We start from the raw sequence: 23,224 nt of genomic DNA, 5'->3' as shown, positions 1-23,224 counted from the left end.
AAACACTGGGTCATAGAGCCACATGGGCAGGCTGTGATCTGCAATGCTTTAGACCATTGCCATTTGCCACAGTATTTTATAAGGGGAAAAAACCACAGGTAGCAAATGAACAGATTACAGAGATCTTAGGGAAGGTGATGTAGGGAAGATGGGTAGACCATAGAGTCATAAAGGCTGCAAGGATTTCAGGTCCAGCAGAATGGTTTTGCAGCTGTGCCTATGCTGTGAATTAGCTGCCACACAGACCTGCCAGTTGCACAGGCAAGCCTAGGGACACAGGTATGAAGTATTGCTCCTGTGAAAATAAAACCCCAGGACTACTGAGCAGCTCTTGCATGCCTGGGAATAATTGTTACGAACCTTTAATCTAGGGATTGCAACAAACTCCTGTGTTCCCTGTGTTTGGTGTTCAAAAAGAGGCTTTCCTGTATTTGCCCAGCCAAGTAAAACCTCATCTTTTTCCTTCTCTCTCTGCCTTAACTCTCCATTAACCCTTAGCTTTAGTACAGGACTTCAGAGAATGATATATTTTCTTCCTATCCCCTGGTCCCCAGTGTTTCTAAGCCTCAATTTGTCACTCCCAAGAGGGAAGGGACAAGAGCTTTGAGCTCTTAAATCCTGCTGTCGGCTCTTGCCTGAAAGAGGTAAGCAGGGAAACTGATGGAAAGCTGAAGAAAGGAGCCTGTCCCTCGTCAGCATTCACCTGTAACGGACTCAAAATGTGGGGTTAAATACCATAACTAGACCCAAGAACAGAAATGAATGGGGTACTTACACAGTTTCATCATTCTTGAACTCCAGCTCCCCGTAAGTGTCTTCAAAGTCTTCTCCACCTCCTTTTGCTGTCCCTTCTACTGTCCTAAATGGCACTATGACCGTACCCCGCGCGCCTGATGTCCTTAGGACTTTGACTTCCATCACACCAATGCTCTCACTGACATGTATAATGTCACACTCAAATGTGAAGATGCCAGCATGGTCATCGTCCAGGATAGTCACTGTGGCCACGCAAGGAGAAGCCAATATGGCCTTTGGGTATGGGGAGTTACTGAGCTCTGGAGGTTCCTCACTCTCCACCACACGGAGGTTACTGAGCCGCACAAAGAAATGCTCATCTTCCTCAAATATGTCATCATCAATAATTCCCACCGAGAACTCCTTCTGGGTCTCCCCAGATTTCAAGACAACAGTCCCCTCTGTGAACTCATAGTCAGCACCAGCATTGGCAGAGCCATCCTCTGTTTTATAGTCCACATAGATGGTCTTGGACATGTCCCCTCCTTTCCGCACCACTGTCAGGAGAACGGCACCACAGTTCTCAAGACACTGGTAGGAGCATGGGTCAAAATAAATTTTGGAGATGAATTCCTCGGGTTCCTCTGGCCGTACCTCATGCAAGCTAGTGGTTCTCTTGGCTTGCTCGGCTGCGTGCTTCTTCAGAATATTGCCAGCCCCCGTCATCATTCTGGTTGCTTGAATGCGATAAAAGGCTCTGCTCTTCTGCTGATGAGACAAGGCGTAGTAGTTGGCCATCTCCACCAGCTGGTCCAAGTCCTTTTCTGGGTGCTTTTGCTTCAGGTCCTTTAGGATGCGGATCATCTCTTTGCGAGATTCATCTACCTCCTTCCCCTCCACAGTCACTAAGTTCCCATCTAGAAAATGAGAGTTCATCATCTTGCCATCCATCTCAATTCCCTTAGGGTGATCACCTTCTGATTCTATGATAATGCCCCTGTGCTTATCAGTACGGTACTTTTTGTGCATATACTTGTAGAAAAGCAGACGTCTATCTGCTATCCAAGCCAGAACGACACAAAGTGGAAAGAAGAAAAGCGTGAGCAGGCCTTCCCAAACCTGAACCACCCCTGGAGAGAAGACAGCAAGGATCATGTACAACCAGATGTAAGCAAAGATGCTCCATGCAGCTGTGACAAAGAAAACCCTCAGGTGTTTTATCTTCCTGGTTTCCCCGTCAGGGATCACATAGACACAGATGGCAATGATGATAAACATATTGAAAGCAGCGCTGCCAACAATTGTAGATGGCCCCAGGTCTCCAGCTATGAATCCATGCCCACACACTTCTATCAGAGACAAGAGGATCTCAGGAGCAGAGGAGCCCAGAGCCATGAGGGTCAAGTTGGAAACAGTTTCATTCCAAATCCGAATGGTGGTTGTTGTGGTCTCTCCATTGGGTTTCTTAATCGTTATTTCTTTCTCCTGTGATGTAATGACCTCTATAGATGCCATGAAACGATCTGCAATGATGGAGACTCCAAGGAACATGTAGATCAGCGCTACAAAGTATACGATAACACGGGCAATTTTGTCCCCAAGGGATGGGTTTTCTGGGTACCATATTGGCAGGATAACACCCTCCTTGCAGTCAAAAGATCCTGAACACGAGCTGTTTTGTACTGTACTGGTTGAGTCTCCCGTCAGGCCAGCATCCACCTGCAAACCATGCAAAAACAGCACAAAAGTAACCAGCCCAAAATGGAGGAAGGCCGAGGTGACAGGCTGCAAGCTTAACCACGCCATACACAAGATGCAACTTCCACTGTGTAGATCCAAAAAGGCCGAGAACCTGAAACAAACAAAACAGAGAGGGGGGAGGGAAGCATGAGAGAGAAGGAAGATGCAACTTTTACCCAAACGCACTTCAGCGTACTGAAGAGTACTGGTACAGATGTATGGGTTGTCTTTCTGCCACTTTGAAGAAGGTATTTAGCAGGGACTCTAAAAAACTGCAGCATTTACATGCCCTGCAGATGAAGATCAATTGCAATAAAAGTAATTCCGAGGAAAAGTGTGTGTGTGTATGTGTGTGTGTATGTATATATATATATACATAATAGTTAGTTCCTGACCTACAGCATGTGCAACAGGAGAACTGAGTGCTCAGCTGCCACTCACCTAGTGATGCCATGGTGATCCCCAGCACACAGCACTTCAACTCAGCACAAGCTGTCAAACCTAAGGACCCTCCTGCCTCAGAACCCAGGGAATAAAACAAGTCAAGCAGTTTCTAGCAACACAAAAAGTACCATTCAAGGCGAGTGAGCAATCTCCAAATGAAGTCCATTTGTAGGATGTAATTCAGTTATAAATCATGGAGTACCTTAGTGGCCAAATCATCCCCACAAAGAGCCCCTCCTAATAGGCTGCAGAAGGGCTCCCCCAAGCTTCTGATGCATGGGGCATCCATGGTAGAAGGTAAAGATATCAACCCAGAAATAGGGCAGAAGACTCATGCTCAGCAAAGTGCCAAAGGCCATTTATCACTAGCCTCTCCTTTGCCATCTGGACAGTCACATTTTACATCAATAATCGTGCTTTTAAATGGTCACAGAAACCTACAAAAATGCCACACTTAGGAAAAGCTGTGCTTCTAAAACTCAGAAGACAGAGCAAAATGCATGTACCCACCAACATACCCTCTGCACCCCTAAGAAATTGATGTATTTTCAAATATGTTCTAAAATGAAAGTAATCGCTAACCTAAAATACCATAGAAAAACAATGGAGCTGATCGATGTAGCACATAGATTTGGCATATCACTGCCCAATAATACCTTCTATTACTTACAGACTACATTGCTGTAGGGCTTGCACCACTTAAAATTGGATTCTGAACACTTCACATTATCATGGATCACACTATTCTCCTTCCTTCATAACAGGCCTCTGGAAGAATTTGATCTCAGGCTTAACTGACAAATCACATTTGTGAGTCCAGACACAGGCAAGTATCTCACAGGAAACATCAAACTTAATAGTGGCATTATCTACAGCACTTGGAAGGTTCAAAAGCCTTAACTCCCACTAACTTTCATTGAGGTTTGTACTGCCAAATGAGCAGGCCTGGGATTCATTTCCCCTACTCTAACTACCCAAATCTTGGGCAGCAAGTCAAACAAAGCCTCTCAGGCTCCTTTCGTAGTCAGAGGAAAGAGACTCATTTCAAGGGAGCAATCCTTCCTGTCCCATCCAGTGCATACAAAAGATGTATTTAAGACCTACATCTCCAGAAAGGATTATGTCCCTTCTGACCTCTTGCTGCTGTCTCAAGAGGGTGCCCAGTGGGGCAGCTGATGTCAGCAAGATGCCTGAACTTCAGATGGCTCCTGAACACTTGAGGAGATCCACCCCCCTTTCTCAACTGCAAACATTCCAGACAACATTATTGTGTTATCAGCAGTAATAAATGCATCTCAAATGGCTATTTTATCATCATGTTGTGTCGCTCGCTCATTTCCAAAAGCAGGCGCAATCTTCCCAATATCAACAAAAAACATTTTCAACTTTCAGATAAAAATCTATAAAGACAGCAAAACAGGAAGGAAAGCGTGAACACGGACTGCAAATGAACAAAACTGTTCCTGACAAAGCACAGCAGAGGGAAGAGAATTGATTATGCAGTATCAGGATCACAAATCCATATCTGACACCCTTGATATTAAAAAACAATGCAGTTCTTCATGCTGTGTGGACTAATTCAGAAGAGTGGGATTCTCCCATGTTGGCCTACATACCTTCCCACTCCAATGCCTACTTATCTATCCTCCTGTCTCCCGCAGCTCTGGTGCCTGACAGAGCTCCCAGAGATGAGAGGGACCTCAGCCCCAGTGAGGACTGTTAGACAGCCCCAGCCCCAGCCTTGAAATCTCACCAAAACACCCCAATGCCTGCACAGCTCAGGGTCACAGGGAGGACTGAACTGCCTGGCAAATACGACTCAGATTCAGTCTGATGCTCCCATTTTGTCCTCCTTCCCTCTCTGCACAGTATTTGCCCAGATTTCTGGCTGCAGGGTGTTGGGCAATCCCTGAGAAAGGGCCAGTGAACACGTGCAGGGTGACTGTGAGCCACAAGCCCAAGATCTCTGGGCTGCAAGGTAGATGTGTGCACACGACAGCAAAGATGACACATTCCAGGAGCCTCTGACACAAGGGGCACACAGAGACCAGCTGCACGAGCACAGCAGCTCCAAAAACACCCCGGGCACATCGGATCATCCTTTTCCATACTGCAGCTGCTGGCAGGTATCCACCAACCTCCTCTTGACACTTTCAGCTCCCAGCTCCTACTTAACTGTACCACATCCAGTAGGTGCTGGATCTTCCAAGATCTGCCATGTAGAAATGGCTGACAGAAAGACAGGAGTAATTTCAAAAACATATATGTGACTCAAGCACCTAAATTTGGTTTGAGAAGTTATTTAGAAGTCTAAGTATCACTTAAATTCAGAGCCTTGTCTAGGAATAGTGCAATGACTAAATGCCCTCTGAAATAAATCACTGCTACCACCAACCTCCTTCTCTGTGGGACAAACAACTTCTGTAATTAACACTGTCTTACTTTCTGTAATGCCATGATGGTTTCTATTGCTAGGCATTCGACACACTCCAGGACCCTGCCAGTTCTGCTTAAATTTTTAATTTGATTTTAAGCAGAGGGTAATTTTACTATTATTTACCAAACTAATAGTATGTTATCTCAAAGACAATCTCTACCAGGGTAGCCTCTGCCTATGTGTCAGGATCTCCAAACTCAGGCTATGTGTTGCAGACTAAAATCTCAGAATTTGGGAACATTTTTCTTCACTGATTTTCATTTGCTTTGACATCAAGTGGAGGTCACAATCATTTTTCTAGAATGAAACGATAATGACCCGATCCTGCAATTCTTTGTCACAGATAAAATTTCCCAGTGGGATCAACAGGAACTTTGCTCACAGCCATGCTGTCTAATAAGATCTTAATATATGTTCATTAACATGAAAAACAGTAACCTAACCAATCTGAAAAATACAGTGAAGCATTCTTATGGTTATCCTCCTATTGAGAACTGCTGCAAAAATGCTCTGTAACAGAATAAAAGCATTAAATTTAAAAACTAGTCTTAAGAAAACGTTGAGGTAACAGTTTGATGCTCAGGTGCAAGCTCTCCCTCAGATACAGCTACTAAAACTCAGTCCAAAAACCAGTGGAGGGGCACTCCTGGCCTGCCCAGCGTGCAGCAGACACGTCCCCACTCCTCCTCTAAGGAGCAGCACTGATCTCAGCAGGGCTGACTGGCAGGAGCCAGCCTTCAGCACGACACCCACTCTGAGCACCAGGCTTCCAGGTGGGCTTGCAGCACAATCCTGAGGCACTCCTAGGCACTCAGGAGGTGTCACCCCTCTGACACCAGTGCCAAAAAACACATCCACATCTGGCGCAGAGAGGTGACATTCCAGCACTCACTGCCCTGGCCCCATGGGATGCAAACAGCACGAGGCTTCAGCAACAGTAAAAAGTTAATGGATACTGGCTGATCACAAGGATCATAATTTCCACTACCTCTCTGCTATCAGATATAATTTTCTCCCACAAGTCTCTGCCCTGCTACTGCTTCTGAATTGAATACATGCAAATGAGGGCACTGGCAGAGAGGGGACCAGAAAGCGTCCCCTGTCTGGTAGGGTAAGTTCAAAGCACTCAATCAGTGCAAAAGAGAGACAAGGTGCTGTGAGCATCACTGCACCAGGATGAGCAAGCATTCAACAGCAAGGCTCTGGGAAGACACATAATAGTTATTTTAGCAGAAGGAACTCCTTCTACAAGAGTTGACAATGGCCACATCATCTATAAAGGCATAAATAGAACCTATAAATAAAAAGACGAGTCTTGAAATACTTCTGAAGACAGTCCAGAGGGTAGGACTACAACAGGTTCACGCTTGTCACAATTAAGGTCCCTTCCAACCCAAGCCACTTTATGGTTCTAGGAGACAATTCTATGATATTTTATAATAGCTGAGTGTCAGAAGACTAATGGTTTGTCTGCTGGGGATTTGTATCTGGCATAAAGCTGGCAAGGCGATACTGGTCCCTTATAATTCAGGTTTTTGCATATAATTTCTCACATGACTCTAAAGGTAAGGATATTTTCAAAAGGAAGCATTTACAAGAAATTAAATCAAGAGGCAACACAACGTAGCGACGGCTGATAATAAGTAACCTCTACATGCCAAGTTCCTAACATCACTGCTCATTAAATACAAAACCAAAGGCAACCTCCTAAGTCCCTATTAATTTCTTATTTAAGCAAGATGCCCCTTAAAACATCACAAAAGCCTTTGGATTTGACCTGTAAATAAGATTAGGTCTTCCGGCACCTCCCTCTCCTTCCCTTCTTCCTCCTACTTCCCAAATAAATGAGACATGGGAGTACATCTGTGGCCATACATCCTCTCTCCCTGACTCAAGACCAGCCAGGAAAGGCAGCTGATTAAATCTCAGCGTGGGCTGAGCCCCACTCAGGCACGGTGCTGCACTGGGGCCAGGCAGAGACGGCTCAAGGTGCACTTGGCAAGCCTGTGTCCCAGCACAGAGCAGACACAGCACTGCTATCAGCATCGCCTCACAGCCCCGCTCCAAAGCTGGGGGAGACACAAGTGAGGCTCAGCTTAATAACATGAATGCACTTTCCTCAGTTCCAAAGCACATAAAAGCTTTTTGATTGAACACACAGGGTTTTTTATAACCATGAGCAAAAATTGAAATTATAGCCTTCCTGCCAAAGAACACAAATAACTGAGTTTTCGCAGAGGAGGTATTATACCTAATGCACAGTCCTCCCTCCCCCAAAATAAAAGCACAGCAAAATATTTAATACAGAACAAAGCCTATTTTTCAATTGTCTCCATTGAAATGCTATTGAGCCCTTTGCTCATCATTACAAGAGTAGTACCTAGAATGCAAGTTAAGATTTCCCTGCAAGCCAAAAGCCACAGCAGTGTAATCAGATCCATTTTGTCTGACAAGTACAAATTCCCAACACAGACTGGGCCTTAAACTGTCAGACTGATAGCACATGCCTGCCTACCTGAAATGAGCACAGCCAAGGAGCCCAAGCTGACTTCACACAGGTTATGACACAGCAAATAGGTAGTTTACCCCTTTACTACTGCACCAGCCAGGTTTTATGAGGGAAACAGCACCATAACTCATGTCTAGGCCATGACAGATCCCCACAGTTCGGTTCGATGGAAAAGTTATGGCAGAGAGCTGTAGGTGCTTGCTGCTTTGCACTTCACAGTAAACATGCCAAAGCCCAGAATTAGCTGCCTATGGATTAATCCCCTTGGATTGTGACAAAAGCAGCCTTTCTTTTCGCTCAAGACAGTGCAAAAAGCTACCATTAAAAAAGCTACCAGCTCTCTTACCAGGTCTTTAATATTCACAAGCTGGTGTCTCTAATTTGAGCAGTACACACAATGCTAGCATGGTAAATGGGTGTTAAATGACATAAGAACTCAAATCTACTAATTCCTTATAGAAATGCTGCAATGAGATCCAGTTACATTTGGTGATCCCAGGGGCTGGCCTAAGCAGAGCATAAGTCTGTGTACAGCTAGGATCAACCTCCAAACACTCAACTTGCTCTGGGGAACCAGTCCACACTGCTTTTTCTGTATTTTAGTATCCACGATGCTCCTGGAAAAGTAGGGGCATAAATAGCTAACCCATAGATGCCTGTACTTAACTGTCCCCTTCCAATACCCCACTGACTGCACTTGGCTGGCCAGGCATTTTATTTCCTTGCTCACACCTAACCGGAAAAACATCTGTATAGGATAGATGGATATATGGATAGCAGAGCTGCAGTTTGTGCTCTGTACACAGACATGCACAGGAGGTGGCAGACACTGCAGAAAACCTCCCGTGAGCAGCCACAGCCACACTTTAAGAGCCATCCTTATTCATGGCATGGGGTAGCACAGCCTCCTTCAGAGCCATGGTGTGTTTGCTCTTCTGCTCCCCATACACCTCCATGTCTGAGATTCCTCAGCCTCACAGACAGCAAGAGTTACTCTTTCCTTCCCCAGAACCGTGGCCTTTTTTACATTCAAAAACCAAAACCTAGTATTTCGGCTGACATACAGATTAGTAGTGGGTACCCTCCTGCTTAAAAGGCAGAATTATCTGCTCAGATATAGATGAGGGTTTTTTCTTTTCATGAACATTACACAACCTCACTGTTGTTTTTCCAGGACTTTCAAGGAGGCAGTTCACACAGGAGGGGGCAGGGATCTCTGGAGGCCATCTAGTTCAACCCCCTGGCTCAAGTAGGGCCACCTAGAGCCAGTTGCCCAGGACCACATCCAGCTGGCTTTTGAATACAGCCAAAACATATTCAAAAATATATTCGAGGATATTAAAACACAACCTCTCTGGTCAACCTGTGCCCATGCTCAGTTACCAGCACAGTAAGAGAGTAAGAAGCACAGCTGTGGGGTCCAGGAATGCTTCTGACCACCACATCCCAGTGTTAGTGCACAGGGACCCCGAGCAAACTCATCCTGTGTACAAACTGCACCTGGAGCTCACTGCAGTGCCTCGGTGACAACCACAAGTGCATCTGGCAAAAAATCATTGCTGTGACCTTTCTGAAGTCACTGGGAAGCCTCCATTGTACATTTAGGGGCAGATCTTCAAGGATCAGTCTTTTTAATGCATTCAGAGGCGTTTCTAAACACAGTTAAAGCCTTTAGGTGCTTGTATCCCAGTGCAGCTGAACACCCCATTCTTCCCAGTACGAATGGTCCCAAACTGAGAGGTTCAGCCACATTCTCCAGACTCTTATGCTCATGATGTGAAAGGCCCAGTGAGGATGCTGAAAATCTTCCTTTTCAGGTTTAGGAGGCTGAGGGAAATAAAGAAGTGGAGTTACTTGGTCACCCACTTGGTGGTCCCCCTGCCTCTTCCATGGACTGTAGCTTAAGGAGACAACGTGGAGCACCTGACAACACATGAGGTTGCACCAGGCACTGGCTGCTCTGCTGCAGCCTTCGAGGCACTGGTTTTCATCACACTGTCTTGCTGGTTTATAAAGAGTAGTGAAGACCATTTGGGGAGCAGTAGGGGAAGGGGAAAAACATTTCAGCAGTGTGAGGAAAACTTCTTGTCGGTGAAAGACATTTTATGTACTGCCCGTGGCAGCACACAGGGTGTGTTATTTACTGCTCCTGCTTCATAGACATATTATACTGCCGGTTCGGGTGCCACCATCAGAGTGCAACTTATCACCTGGTGACTCACAGCATCCTACAGATGACAGCAGCAACTCTGACATTTCTTTAACATTCTGGTGACAGATCTGCAACTGTTACAATTAAAGATTCTAGGATTTGTTGTCAACAGTGCATTTGTGCCGCAGAGCCCGTAGTTATTTGCACACAGAGGTGGGCTAAATGGTACATAAGGAGAGAAGAGGTGCTGTAGTCATATCTCATCTTTAGATCTAGACTTAGTTAAGAAAAACACAAGTTTTCTGACAGAAAACACCTATTTGAGGCAAACAAAACAAACCATGTGGTGTGCTGGATTTGGTGCAACAAGTAGGCAGGCAGGGAGCCCTTCCCTGCCTGGCTCTCAGGCTCTTGGGACAGCCACCAGCAAACCATGCCGAGTGCTAATCCCAGGAGTGGGGGCACACACTGTTCCCATCCTCTGCAACAGCCTGTTTATTTCTTAACTTCTCCTTCAAGGAAAAACAAAAGCAAAATTTATGACTACTTTGCCTACATGCAGCAAAAAAAAAAAGTTTTTACCAAAAATGCCACATCACGCACAAGAGAAATTATAAACCCTCCACAGGTCTGCTCAGAAGGGCCCATTCCTGGCTCAGTAAGAAAGAATATATTGAAAAAGTGAATGGAGGCAGAAGCAGCAAATGGGGAGGTGGGAGACTGGGCAGAAAACTGGGAGGGGAGAGGAGAAGAAGGCTACACTTCAGAAAGCATCTTTACTACTGCAGCAAAAACAAGTGGTTGTTCCTTGTCACGTTAGATAGGAAAATCCCTCAGCCTAATTAGCACAGATTTCACTTATTTCAGACTTAGCTAGACCAGAGACAGAAGAGTTGCCTGGTCCATGCCTCAGGGACTTCCACTGCATTGTTCCCCTTGCGACCATTATTTCCTAGTACTTTGTCCAGCTGAGTTTAAATTATCCAAGTGATGGCATTTCTACAACTTCCCATAGAGACTCCACCATGATGTAATTTATCTTGGAGGCTTTAGCCGTCTTCCTTATATTTAGGATGAAATTAAGAAAATTTATGCTGCTAGTTCTCATTATTGTGTCCTTGGAGCACTCTCAACCATTCTCCTCCCCGTCCGAGATTTACATGCTTCAGATACTTGTAAATAGCTGTTCTCCTCCACAGCTTTTCTTTGGCCAAAGCACACAAATTTATTTTAATCTTTATAAATTAGCCCAGACTGCCCTTTAATCATTTATCTTCATCTCCTCTTGATTCTCCATCTTCGAGGCACTCAGGAGCAGACGGGTATCCGGGGCAGCCATGGCTCAGCGCCTGCTCCCACCAAACCCAGCAGCACATCTGCCCTCTTTGGAGCAGGAAAGCCGTGCCAGGGCAGTGAAAACTTGCCTCTCAGCTCTGCTGTGCAGCAGGTTTTCACGAAATACTGGGCTGTTACAAAGGTTAAATCGAGATTGGTATAGAGAAACTGTGTTGCTCACTTTTTTAAGATCTCTGCACCTGTTTGCTGTGTGCCCCCAGCACAGTGGGGCCGGCACAAGGAGCAGGGTGCTCACTGCCATGTGCGGAATGAAAGCAGAGATTTCCAGAGTTTCAACCAAAAAGTCAAGGTCTCCAGCTGAGATGAGGGAAATACACTGTAACACGCCCACTGCTTCTGCAGATCTGAGCACAGCAGGAGGTATGAAAAATGCACTGAGCTATGGGTTATCCTCAAAATACCTCCCACTTCACTTGGAAGGTGCCAAAACCTGTAAATTCACCCAATTTGAATACAGTTATCAAATAAGATTCCACACAGCACCCTCACCCTTTACTGCCATATATCTCCTCACCTCTTTTATTGACAATTTAGATATCTTAATCCTTTGGTGATTTTTCAGCTGCTAATTCTGCAACTGCTTTAAAAAAAATAAGCCCTTGCATCCACCATGATTAATTCATTCTTCATAAGTCCAGGCTGTTTATTGCTCTTTGTTCATTTATGCACTAGCTGTTTACAGATTCTCTTTTAATACTAGCTCTGTTATTTGCTAGAGACTCAAGTCATATTTACCATATGGTAATTGCAGAAATGACATGGACAACAAACAGTGGAAGCTGAGCTGCTACAGCAATTACAGTAAGTGGCAGCAGTCTCCAGGCTATCTGCTGCCCCACCTCCATTCCTTCCCTCCCCACCCTCTAAGGGCTTTCCCTGAGGGCTGTATAAAGCCATATGCCACTCTGATCTCGACAGCAAAGACAGGCAGAAATTTGTTCTTCACTACAGAATTACCAGGCAGGTTGATTCACCTTTTTCCTTTCGGTTTGTGTTCCAACTGCGGGTCTGCCCTCGCTGGCTGGCTGCCCCGCTCTGTCCTGCCAAGGGCAGGTAATCTGAAATATTGTCTGGAGCTAGACACCCTCAATACCCACATCTTCTTTCTCACCATTACAGCCTCATTAAGTTCCTCCTCTGCCTCATCCACGGTCTCAGTGTGCCTCAAATATTCCCCCAAAGGAGTTGCAAAGGACCACATTTCAAAGGGTGGTTAGAAGCTTAATGGAGCAGCTCCTTTTAACCCACTTGGACACCTGGAACCCACTGAAATCAGATTTTCCACTGGACACCTAAACGTGATTTAAAATTCCTTCAGAAAGTCAGACAGATGATTATGAGAGGCTACTGCTGTTTTCTCCAAAGAAAGACATGAGTTTATTTCTTGATTCCTACAAAGAGCATCAGGCAGATTCCATACCCAGATGTCATAGGGCTAAGCCAGGTAAATACATGACTCAGTCCATTAAGAAGAATCAGAAAATCAAGATTACCTATATGCGTTTGCCAGCTTGAGGGCAGTGCATACAACAAAGCACTTTGTTTGAAAAAGATGAGACTTCTCTTCTGTCATTTCAAACAGGCCTCCCAGCTCCCAGCAGTCAGCAAGTCTTAACTTAGATACTAGTGCAGAACATTTGAAAACTGGATGCAGGACACCGTGTATCAGAAGAATTTTCTAGCAACATATATAATAATCATACTGCTGTTTATCTCCAAAGTGAAAAAAAAATAGCATTCTCCTGGTATTCAGAGCACTTTCATCAGCTTTCTCCCCTTGACCCTCCCCTCCAAAAGCCTGTTTTTACACAGTCTTCTTAAAAATTAGAACTAATTATCCTAAGTTCTATGATAGTTCTAGTTCCAGCCTAGTCAATCTGCATACCATCAGAGGAGGACTGGCAAGGGAAAAGAGAGACAGTACTTAGGACGGGATTTTCTCTGGTGTAAATCAGCATAGGTCCAGTGAGCCCAAGTCAGCATAGCCAGCTTACTCTATTGAAAGAGTTGCTGGAGGAACTTTGGCAGCGTTTCATACAACAGAAATCTCCAAAAGGAAAACTTCATCTGTTTCTTCTTCACAACCCACGTCACACACAGCAGCTAGGGGGCATCTTCCTACTTCCTCCATACAACTATATTCCTGTCCGTCCTGCCCTGGTTCCTCCCTCTTCCCAATATTCCATGCTGGCCCCAAATCTGCTACAACTAGTCCTGCCAACAGGAGCAGCAGCTGAGTCATGGGAGATGACCACTTCAGCCAAATGCACTGAAACCAGACAAGAGAAGGAGAAAATTCTCCTTCTCCCCACAATCCCAGACTGCAGCACACAAGACTTGGAGTTTCTCCCCTCCACCATGTGCCAGTGTCACCTTGGATCAGCACGTGAAGTGCCTCATCCTGGAGGTAAAATGACAGGAGTCACTGGCTTAATATGTGTGTGTGCTTGGATAGCATACTCATCCCATGCAGCACTCATTGTACAATCTATTTAAGCCACCAAGGCAAAAAGAGAGGATGGCTTCTATCCTGCCACTGAGGGGCACAGCCTCCATTATGGATCCTAGTAGTCCCATATCTCCATCAGTTTCACTCAGGAGTTTGAATTCCCTTCAGGGACAGCAGAAGTTATTTTTTCATTCTTTTCTGCAAAGAGAAGATTAAAACTGAGATGCATTTAACTTGCTTTCAAATCCAAGTCTCCCCCAAGACCCTGCTACAGCAAGAAAATTGCAGGGTCCCGCTCTTGCTGCAAGTTTCAGTGAAGGAATGCCTTGAGCAACAGCTGAGGTGGGAATGAACAGCCTGTTTTCACACCCTTACTCAACACTCACTCCCTATCCCTCCTACCTCAGCCCAGAAAGCCTCTCATGCCCAGCCATACTTCTGTGGTGCTGTCCTGAACCCAGCTCTTCTGACACTGCTGATGACAGCAACTCCTGTCATCTGGGAAACCTGTCACAAGTCACAGGCAAATGCTTTGCCAAAACAGAAGCAATAGTCCCTCAACACCAGCAAGTGAGGAGGAATGGGATGGGAAGAGTGTTATCCCAGGCAGAGCCACCATTAGTGTTGCATTCAGGTCAGTGACATGAACAGGTAAAACAACAAGCACAAATGGCCTTTGACAAAATGCCGGTCACTTTTCAAGACAAACAAAGCCTTGAAATGAATCCATTTTGCAGTGGGAGTTCAATGAGCAGACAAATGAATAAAATGGGCACTCGGTGAATTTGAGACTTGTATCAAAACAATCCTCCACTGTGCAGACATAGAAACACTTCTGGATCATCCCCCTGACCCCTCATCCCACAACACCCTTATGGTCTTTCCCAAGCCCAGATACCAAGACCACCACCCCTTCATCTGGGCTGACTGCACCAAGCCCACTGTACCTAGCAGCTGTTAGCTCCCATACAGATACTTGCAAATTATGACCAGACCACCTCTTCAAGATCTCTTTTCAACAGTAAGTAGATGAGGTTTCTGGAATACTGCACAACTCAACATAACTCCCACATCCCCTCCCTCAGCCTTCTCTGGGAAATGATCTTTGATCTGAGGGACAGAGGTGGTCAACCAAGCCAGAAGAAGCTCCATGCTGTTAGAACACTGGGAAGCTAGAAGGCATGGAGTTTTTGAGGGAAGTCAGGAGTTGGGGCAGTTACTGAGAACCACGAAGAAATCTATATATTTAAGAAGGAAAAGCAGAGGCAGGAAAAGGCCACAGCTGGGGGAAGGAGAGGATTCACTAGGATGCACAAACAGCAAAGAGATGGATCTAGACAGGCAGCAGGCAAGCCAGCAGATTTTTGGGAGTGACGTAGGTGCACCAAGTGCAGCGGAGCATCTTCTCACCTTCAGCCTCCTGGTGTGATTCCCCAGAGGGGAGGCAGCTCCATCATGCTCTGAAGGTTAAGCTGTGCCTTCTGCCTGGCACAAGAGCACATTGCAGCCAATGGGTAAAACTGCCTACCTACTTAAAAGCAAACCCCAACACTGCCAGGAGGGACAGGCTTTATTTTTAGCTGGGACACCAGCAGGGTCACTGCTGGTGCTGCATTTCCCCATGGAAGCCAGGGCTTCATGAAGTGTGCTGTGTGCGCAGGGTCACTGCAGGGGAAACATCTGTCAGGTCAGCTTTGGGGAGATGGATTATTTAAGAGAAGAGGAAACATTTACTAGAAGAAGTGAACCTGAAACCACTCTGGAAGGTTAAAATGAAAGGAAAAAATTAGGCTTGAAGTGTCAGAGTGGGTGGTAATTTATGTGAGGCCAATGTCTAGTCCACCCATCTCCAAAGTGCTCATCCAGGAGAATACCCCATCATGGCTAACTCCAGCAGCATTCCCTCTGCTTGCCTCCTATGACAAAAGCTTTGAAAGGCTCATTCTTGCCTAAGGGCTGCCAAAACAAAAGCAGCAGCTAGTCATTATCCCTCATCAGAATCCTTCACAAAGGAAGAGTATACAGAGATCCACCTTGCCTCACTCTTTGAGGACAGCAACACTGAGAGCTCCATCTCACTCTGGTCCCCGGTGCTCAGAAGGGGCCCCAGTTAGCACCAAGGCCAGCAGCCTCCCCGGGACTCACACTGGACAAGCTCGGCACCCACAGCGAGCGCAGGCAGCAGCACAAACCCAGCCCGCCGCGGTCCCATGAGGACAGGGAGCCAGGTCCTCCCTTGCTAGTGGGTTCCGTGGGTGCAAACCTAATAAAACAGCTGGCACTGCTCCCACTTGCACTGCCAGGGAATGCAGTCTGGAGGCTTCAACATGGAGAGATTGCTGTTGATGAAGTGCTGAGTGCTAGTGTGAAGCTTTCAAGGGACTTGAAAGAATTGAGAGCAGAGGGGAAGTTCTCATTTTATTCTCTTCTTGAAAAACCTGAGTCCATTTGGCATGTTGCATCTGAGAAATAGCTTGGCCTAGACTCTGATTTTTTTTAATCAGGATCAACCCCTGTGCATGTTCTTGAGAAGATTTTATATTAAAAATTATTTTGTCTCTTTTTTTCCTGCTTTTTGTGCCTCTTAATAGCTTAAGAAGTGCTTTGCAGACCCCATCACTCTTAGATTCTTTGCAACTAATTTGCATTCAGTACTATCCGTTTCATCAAGTGCAGACTTCAAGGCTGAACCAACTCCAAGCCTTAACTGCTGCAGGCAATTCAGGCAGAAGCTTCACAGGTGGAAGGAGGGCTTCTTAAGCCAACCTGAACACTTTCCACCTCTGGTCATTTGTTACCACTCTCCTCTAGCTCTCCCCTTTTTATTGGCATAACTGTTTGCACGGCTAGGGCATGAATAAGGACCAGGAATCTATCTGGCAGAAAAGCAAGCAGAACCCACCACCTGGGCACACGTGCCACTGTGCCAGTATCCTGCAGGGGTGGGACACGAGCAGAAACAAGCAGCCAGGCTGGGAAAGCTGCAGAAAACAAGGTCCAGATGATAAGTGTGGCAAATGCATTAGCTGTATAGGCAGAGGCAGGTTTGCCTCTTGCAGCAGTGAATCCTGTAACACCTCCTGGACCATGGGGGAGCCTTGTCTTGCAACATAAGGGCAGAGACATTTCTCTGTCTCCATTTTTCCCAACTAACATGTGTGTTCAAGAGTCACTGCACAATCCCAACCAAAACCAAAAAGGATAAAGGTGTTTATTAAGGTGAACTTGAAGCTCAACATCAAGATGCTGCTTCCCCACAAGGAAGGCCTCCCTCAAGCTGGTAAACCAAGACATCCACGTCTCAATCACCCAAGACAAATTTTCCTGACCACGAACAGTATGGAGAGCAAAAGGACAGGTTCTTCACACAGAGCATTATTCCAAGTACCCTCACCTGTGCATGGCAGAGGCAGTGCTGCCTTCCCTAATTTGTGTGTGGGGAGCCGTGGCTCTGGGGCAGTGATGGATTTCACAGCCTGCCTGGACTCTGGGGACAGCACCCCTAGCACTACTCACATTGAGAGGAGCTAGGACACATCCAGAGTGAGCTGCAGCCTGACTGCAGAGCGAGGTGCACACATGCTCTAACCCTCCCTGCTTCTGCCCCTACTCTGGGGATGGAAACCAGCTTTCACCAGCATGCAGCACATGAACACACTGCCAGGGCACCTTGTGTCGTCAGCACTGGAGTCCCACGTTCACTCCTGGACATGTCACCTTCAACACAACCTCAGCAGTCAGATCTAAGTGCCCTCTCCCAGGTACATCCCTGCATCACTACACTTCTTTTGATTAAAACTGTATTCTGTGATGCTGCTGTTTGCTTTGAGACAGTCCCCAAGTACCAGCCTAGGAGAAAAGAGATGAAAGCAATGGCAATGCAGTCTCATTTGTCTATAGTTCCTAAAACTCTATGGCACCTCACTGGTTGCAAAACATGCCCAGCAGCATAGGATATTTAGTATTTCTGATCGCTCTTGACCTGGATGTCTCTGCTGCTGTCCTGAGTTAGGAGGCTTAGGTAAAAAGACAGCAGAGTACAAGAAGGCAGCAAACACAGCAAGCTCAGTTTTGTAGCCTTAAAATAATCTGCTAGTGAATGGAAACAGAAGCTTCTCCCTAAATCTGAGTGTTCTGGAAGAGTTCCCTGTTTTATTATGATGGAAAATCCTCATTGGAGTGTTTCGTTAGAAAACAAGCTATCATAAAAGAAATGTTAAGAGCCCTAAGCTCCCTTCTCTCTCATGATGTCAACTGTCAGAGACATCAATGACAGCTTGGCTGTGTGATCAAAGGCTCCAGCAAGCAGATTTGAAGACAGAATTATCAGAAAATTGCGAGCTGAAAGAACATGGGGGCAAGATCATCACCTATTTATAAATGTGTCTTATGGGGTGAACTAATTACTTTATGATTTTGTACTGCAGGAACAATGGCACCTGGGTCTCACTGTGACACTGCCAAGATGAGGTGGTGGTGCTACCTTCAGAATGGCATGACACCTCCCTGCCACCTCACGCTTTGTTATTCCTGCAAAACCCTGTGACAGAAGTGCCTCGTGGGGGTTGGGAGGCCATCATGCTGAGCTTCATGTGCTCACATCTGCCATGTCCCCCAACCACAGCTTGCAGCTTAATGCACTAAGGCAGAGGGGAAGAAGAGAAGCCAGCTACAGTCTATACCATGCTAGTCCTCAAGCAGCCCAGAAGCCAACTGAAGCTGCAGGAGATGTGAGTGGTTCCTGGATATCATTCTGCAGGGAAACAGGGACATGACCTGGAGCTCCTCTCCAGCCCCCAACCCCACAGCTCCCTGTCACTGAAATCAGCAGATGCAGGACCACGATCTCAGCAACACGGGGGTTTCAAAGATTCCCCAAGAACAGCTTATCATCTCATGTATCTCTCAATGCATAAAACTCTTCAGGACAAAGACTGTAATTTACTAGACATCTGTATGGCACTTGCAAGCATGGGCCCCCAACCAGGCTGATGCCTTTAGGAGTTACCGTTATCTGAACGGTAAATCAACAATAGCATTAATCTATGCCACAATACCTCAACACAGTGGGTGACGGTAGATGGAGCATCACAACTATCAATTTCCTGGCTTCAGAGACTTCGTTTCCCTATTAAGATGTTTTTGTCATTGTAATTTAATTTCCTTCGCTATTTTTTTAATATAGAATTAAATATTACTGCCTGGTTTATAAAAAAAAATTGGCCAGCAATCAAAGCCATCTTTTTAACTGTGAAGCACATGAAAGGCATCTGAAACATGACAGCAACAAAGAACAAGGAACTATTTGTCAACGCCACTTGGTCATTGGGGAAGCTTAGGGGAGGAGACTGATGCTGTTTGTTTAAAACAAGCAAACAAAACCCTGACAGACAGACCATTTATCTGTATAGTGCTTCACTTGAAAATATTGGCGAAGGGAATACATCTTCACTTGGTTTCTAATAAAAGTGTTGACACACGCTGTTGTGGCCTTGCCCTGCCTTGGGGATAGAGGATGCCTCTCACAGGAAAGACCCTTCAAAAACAATGGACCAGGCACAATACAGCAGGTCAGCCTAGGCCCTTAGCAATCTCTCTACCTGCAACACCATAGCACCTACCAAGCTTGGAGCAGTCTCCTCTGACTTCAGACTCACCAGTTTCAGAGGAAAGCAGAGGAAGCGGGAAGAGTGGATTAATCCATGAGTACCTCTTTCCTTCCTCCAAGTCAGCCAAGCTGAGGAGCAGTGCCTTGAGCATCCTAGGACTGCCATGCAGAACAACTGCCCATGACTCCCAACAACACAGTGTGCTCCAGTCTGACTGGATCAGACAGGGCAGCTCCTGCTCTATGGTGGCCCAGCAAGAGCCTGTGGAGCACAAAACAGCGTATGACCCAAGCTGTGCTTGGTACTGCTCCACATGTGCTCTCCTGCTCTGGGTGCTGGTGTTGAAGACTACTTCCCACACTGTAGGAAGCTTCCCAGGGCAATGGAAAGGAGTATCCCTATCCCACCTGATGATGGCATCTGCCATCCCAGGTGCCATCCTGTCAGGTGGCAGCTTTGCAGAGCAAGAACAGGATCCCTGCTAAAACAAGTGCAGTGCAGAGGGGTGTTGGAGTGGCTAAATATCAGCCCTCCTTCTCACACCCTGTCACCCACTAGTTATTTTAAACATATCCTTACCAAATCCCCACCCAGGAAGAAAAATACCGTCAATGATACAAACGAGACCCAGGACCTGAAACGTGCCTAGCAGCACACTGGAGGTAAGCAAAAGACCAGAAGCTTACTTGCATTTCCACTGCCCTCACTGAGGGCCTCAGCAGTGGGATTATTACAGTCTGTCCCACCTTGGGCATTTGAGCAATGCTTAAACTACCCATTTACTAGAGCAGGACTCACATTTGGCTTTAAGGGAAAGAAACCAGACTGCTATACTGCAGCTTTTGCCTAAGGCTCCCTATACCCATCAGTCATCTCCTTCCCCACACTGGTTGATACACGGTGTAGCCAATTTGCCTCATGTTGCACACTCATGGCAGAACTGAGGGCTCTTGGACTGCTCCCACTCCTCCCCAGCCAGCCCTCGGCAGTAGCAGGACATGCTCTTTTTCAGTATCATTACTTCTATTCAGGAAGCAAGTCTCGTTCCAGTTGAACACAGAAGCACGAACACGAGCACCAAATGTGACTTTTTCAGCTAAACCATGATCAGGGTAAACAAATGCTTGCAACAGCAGTGGATGGAGCAGGATTAGGGACTCCCTAGAAATGCTTGTGCCGCGGCAGAGTGACGCCTCTCCCCACTGCACCGAACCTACGGAGCACCTTCAAAGCCTCTGTGTCCCCCTTCTGTGTCTTGTGTCCCCCAAAGCCAGCTCTGCCGTCCTAGGTCTCCCAGGGACCACAAAATGAGTGTTCCTGAATAGGAAGGTGCTACCAACTATTACCTAAGTCTTCCAGCCCTGTCGTCTCCAGAAATAAAAAAAAACAGCTCAACAAAATCACCCTTCTGCTTTATAAAGAGATACGTGGAAATAAAGGAACACACATGGAAGCATGAAGAGGGGGGAGATGTGTGTAAGCCATCCCTTATCACCCTGACTGTTCCTCCAGCATTTCCCCCTAAATCTGAAACAGATTTTTAGGGTTAAATCCCCAGAACAAGCCAAGGAACAACTCAAGAAGTCAGGAACCCAACCATTAAACTATAGCTCCATTGGAGGGGGCAGAGGGGGAAATGGCCACGGCCTCAGGTTTTCGAACAACAGTAAAAAAAGCCCCAAAACCAACTGCAATGGTTTCATCTCTCACCCAGGGCGATCGATACTTTAGACACAGGTGAAAAAACATGAAGCCCCGAAGCAAGGCTGGGAGAGAGGTAGAGTATAAAACCAGCCCACATTTAGGTCAGCTCTCACGCGTGTGCATGTGTGTGTGTGTGTGGAGTTCCCGTCCCCCTGCCGTGGGGGGCTGCGGGCTGCCGGCGGCCCCGTGCCCTATTTAGGGCAGCGCCTGGCGCAGCAGCGATATTTGACACCCGGGGTAAACAAGCCGGCCCCGGCGGACGGAGCGCGACAGCTGCCCAGGACGGCGGCCCCGGCGCCCCCGCCCCACGGCCGGGGATGGCCCGGCTCGGCCTCTCCCGGCAGAAGAAAAAAAATATATATTAAAAATAAAAAGGAAATTTTAAGGGGGGGGGAGGAAGGGGAGGATTTTTAAAAAGGAAATTTATAGCACTGCATGAGAGCCGCTTCCCCCACCTGCTAGCCCCGGGCAGTGCCACCCCCCCGGGCTCCCCGGCATCCCTGCGGGCCGCGCCGCGCCGCCGAACCGGGGCACCCCCGCCCGGCGGCGGGAGGGATCCCGGGGCGGCCGCGCGCGGTGCCGCGGGACCGGGCAGCTCCTGCCGCGCACGCCCCGCCGGAGCCCGCCCGCTCCCGCTCCCGCTCCCGCCGCCCGCTCCGCCAGGCCCCGGCCCCGCAGCGCCCGGCCCGGCCCGGCCCGGCCCGGCCCGGCGCCCCCTCCCCGGCGCGCATCCACCCCGCAGCGCCCGCTCCGCGCCGTAGGCAAAGCCCTCCCTCCGCAGCGCACACACACACGCACCCCCCTCACACACACATACACGCACACACACGGGCACGGAGCCGCCACGGCGCCGGGAACACAGCGGGAATGAAGCGAGCTCCCAGCGCCCGGGCAACGCTAATTCGCCCCGCTATCCCGGGAGATGAGCCTGCAAGGAGCTCTCGTCCCCACAGCCGCCAGCACCCCCCGCTCCACGGCCATTCGCTGCAAGGCATGGAGCCCCGATCGGCAGCAGGACACCTGCCCGCCAGCCTCGCGTCTCCCACGGAGCGGGGGTGGCACCCCCTTACTTACCCTTTCTGGCGGCTTTCCTGACTTTTTTTGGAGGGTCGGGCTGGGGGATGGGGAGGGGGGGCTCCACTGGCTCCCCAACACAAATCCTTCCGGTTCCTAAACGGAGCTCATCGCATCTCCCGGTGATTCACCGACGGTGTGTGCGGGTACGGGGGGGTTCGCCTTTGCATGTCAGTCCAAGTTGCCTCGCTCGCTACAAAACCTGTGCTCCCTTTTGCAGCTGTCAGGGAGAGCGGGGAGGTGCATCTGGAAAAGGGGGTGGGGGTGGAGGTAAAATGTTGATAAATCCACCAGCCTTGATCTTCAGCTCCGTGCGGTGGAGTTTGGGGAGGAAAGGGAGATCTGGCGAAGAGGGAGGAGGGCGAGGAGGACGGAGATGAATGGGGGTCGAGGGAGGGGGGAAGAGAAAATGGATTGTACCCCAGATTGCCACTGAATCTGCTGGGCTTCCCCCGCTCCCGCGCTCACACCATCGGGGCTCGGTGCAGGTTTCCCAGCATTACGGTGCACGGCAAAGCGCTGAGCCTGATTTCTGGGAGCCTGCGAGGTTTGCACAACTGCAGCAAGAAGCCAAATCAAAAAGCCAATCTGCGAGCCTCCAAACTCCACGTCACCTATCAGCTGGGAGCGAGCGCTGCAACAGAATTACAAGCCATGCATATTTATTCCTCTGAATCCGGGGGGGATTTTCGGATCGTTTAAAGCGAGGCACGGAGAAACCAAGGCAAACCCTTTCCAAAATAAATAAAGGCAGAGCACGTCTTGCATGTAACACGCGCGCACACACCTCTACGAGGTCTCCATCGGTATATATAGATAGAGATACACACTCACTGAGCGGGGATCACTCCTGTACCATCCAAGTATATTGACTTGGCTTTGTGTATTTCAAGCAAGGGAGGGGAATAACATGGTAGTTGTGCCTCAGAGAAAAAGATATTGATTGCATATCTGAAATTTAAAGCATCTGCCAAACACTTCTGAGAGATTAAATATAGGTAATATAATTACATAG

At 47.6% G+C, this 23,224-nt stretch overlaps 1 protein-coding gene across 9 annotated transcripts in view; it reads right to left on the bottom strand.

Annotated features, from left to right (window-relative positions):
- The window catches only part of SLC8A3 (solute carrier family 8 member A3), a 110,497-nt gene extending 87,716 nt beyond the window's left edge, over positions 1–22,781 (bottom strand). For 5 of the 9 annotated variants that reach the window (XM_088167061.1, XM_088167066.1, XM_088167065.1 and 2 more), the window contains exons 1-2: positions 22,210–22,781; positions 776–2,587 (exon numbers count right to left, since the gene is read on the bottom strand). In XM_088167061.1, the coding sequence (XP_088023187.1) occupies positions 776–2,541 (1,766 nt within the window). In that variant the 5' untranslated portion in view covers positions 2,542–2,587; positions 22,210–22,781. Of the gene's footprint in view, positions 1–775; positions 2,588–2,916; positions 5,475–22,209 lie in introns of those variants that run through there. The other 4 variants (XM_088167062.1, XM_088167064.1, XM_088167070.1 and 1 more) reach the window with 4 other exon arrangements.
- Positions 22,782–23,224: the final 443 nt, after the last annotated feature.

This window comes from Sturnus vulgaris, chromosome 6, assembly GCF_052056855.1.
Source record: "Sturnus vulgaris isolate bStuVul1 chromosome 6, bStuVul1.hap1, whole genome shotgun sequence".
NCBI classification, from domain to species: Eukaryota; Metazoa; Chordata; class Aves; order Passeriformes; family Sturnidae; genus Sturnus; species Sturnus vulgaris.
Note: the sequence above shows the minus strand (reverse complement) of the source record. Positions and strands in the feature narration are given on the sequence as shown.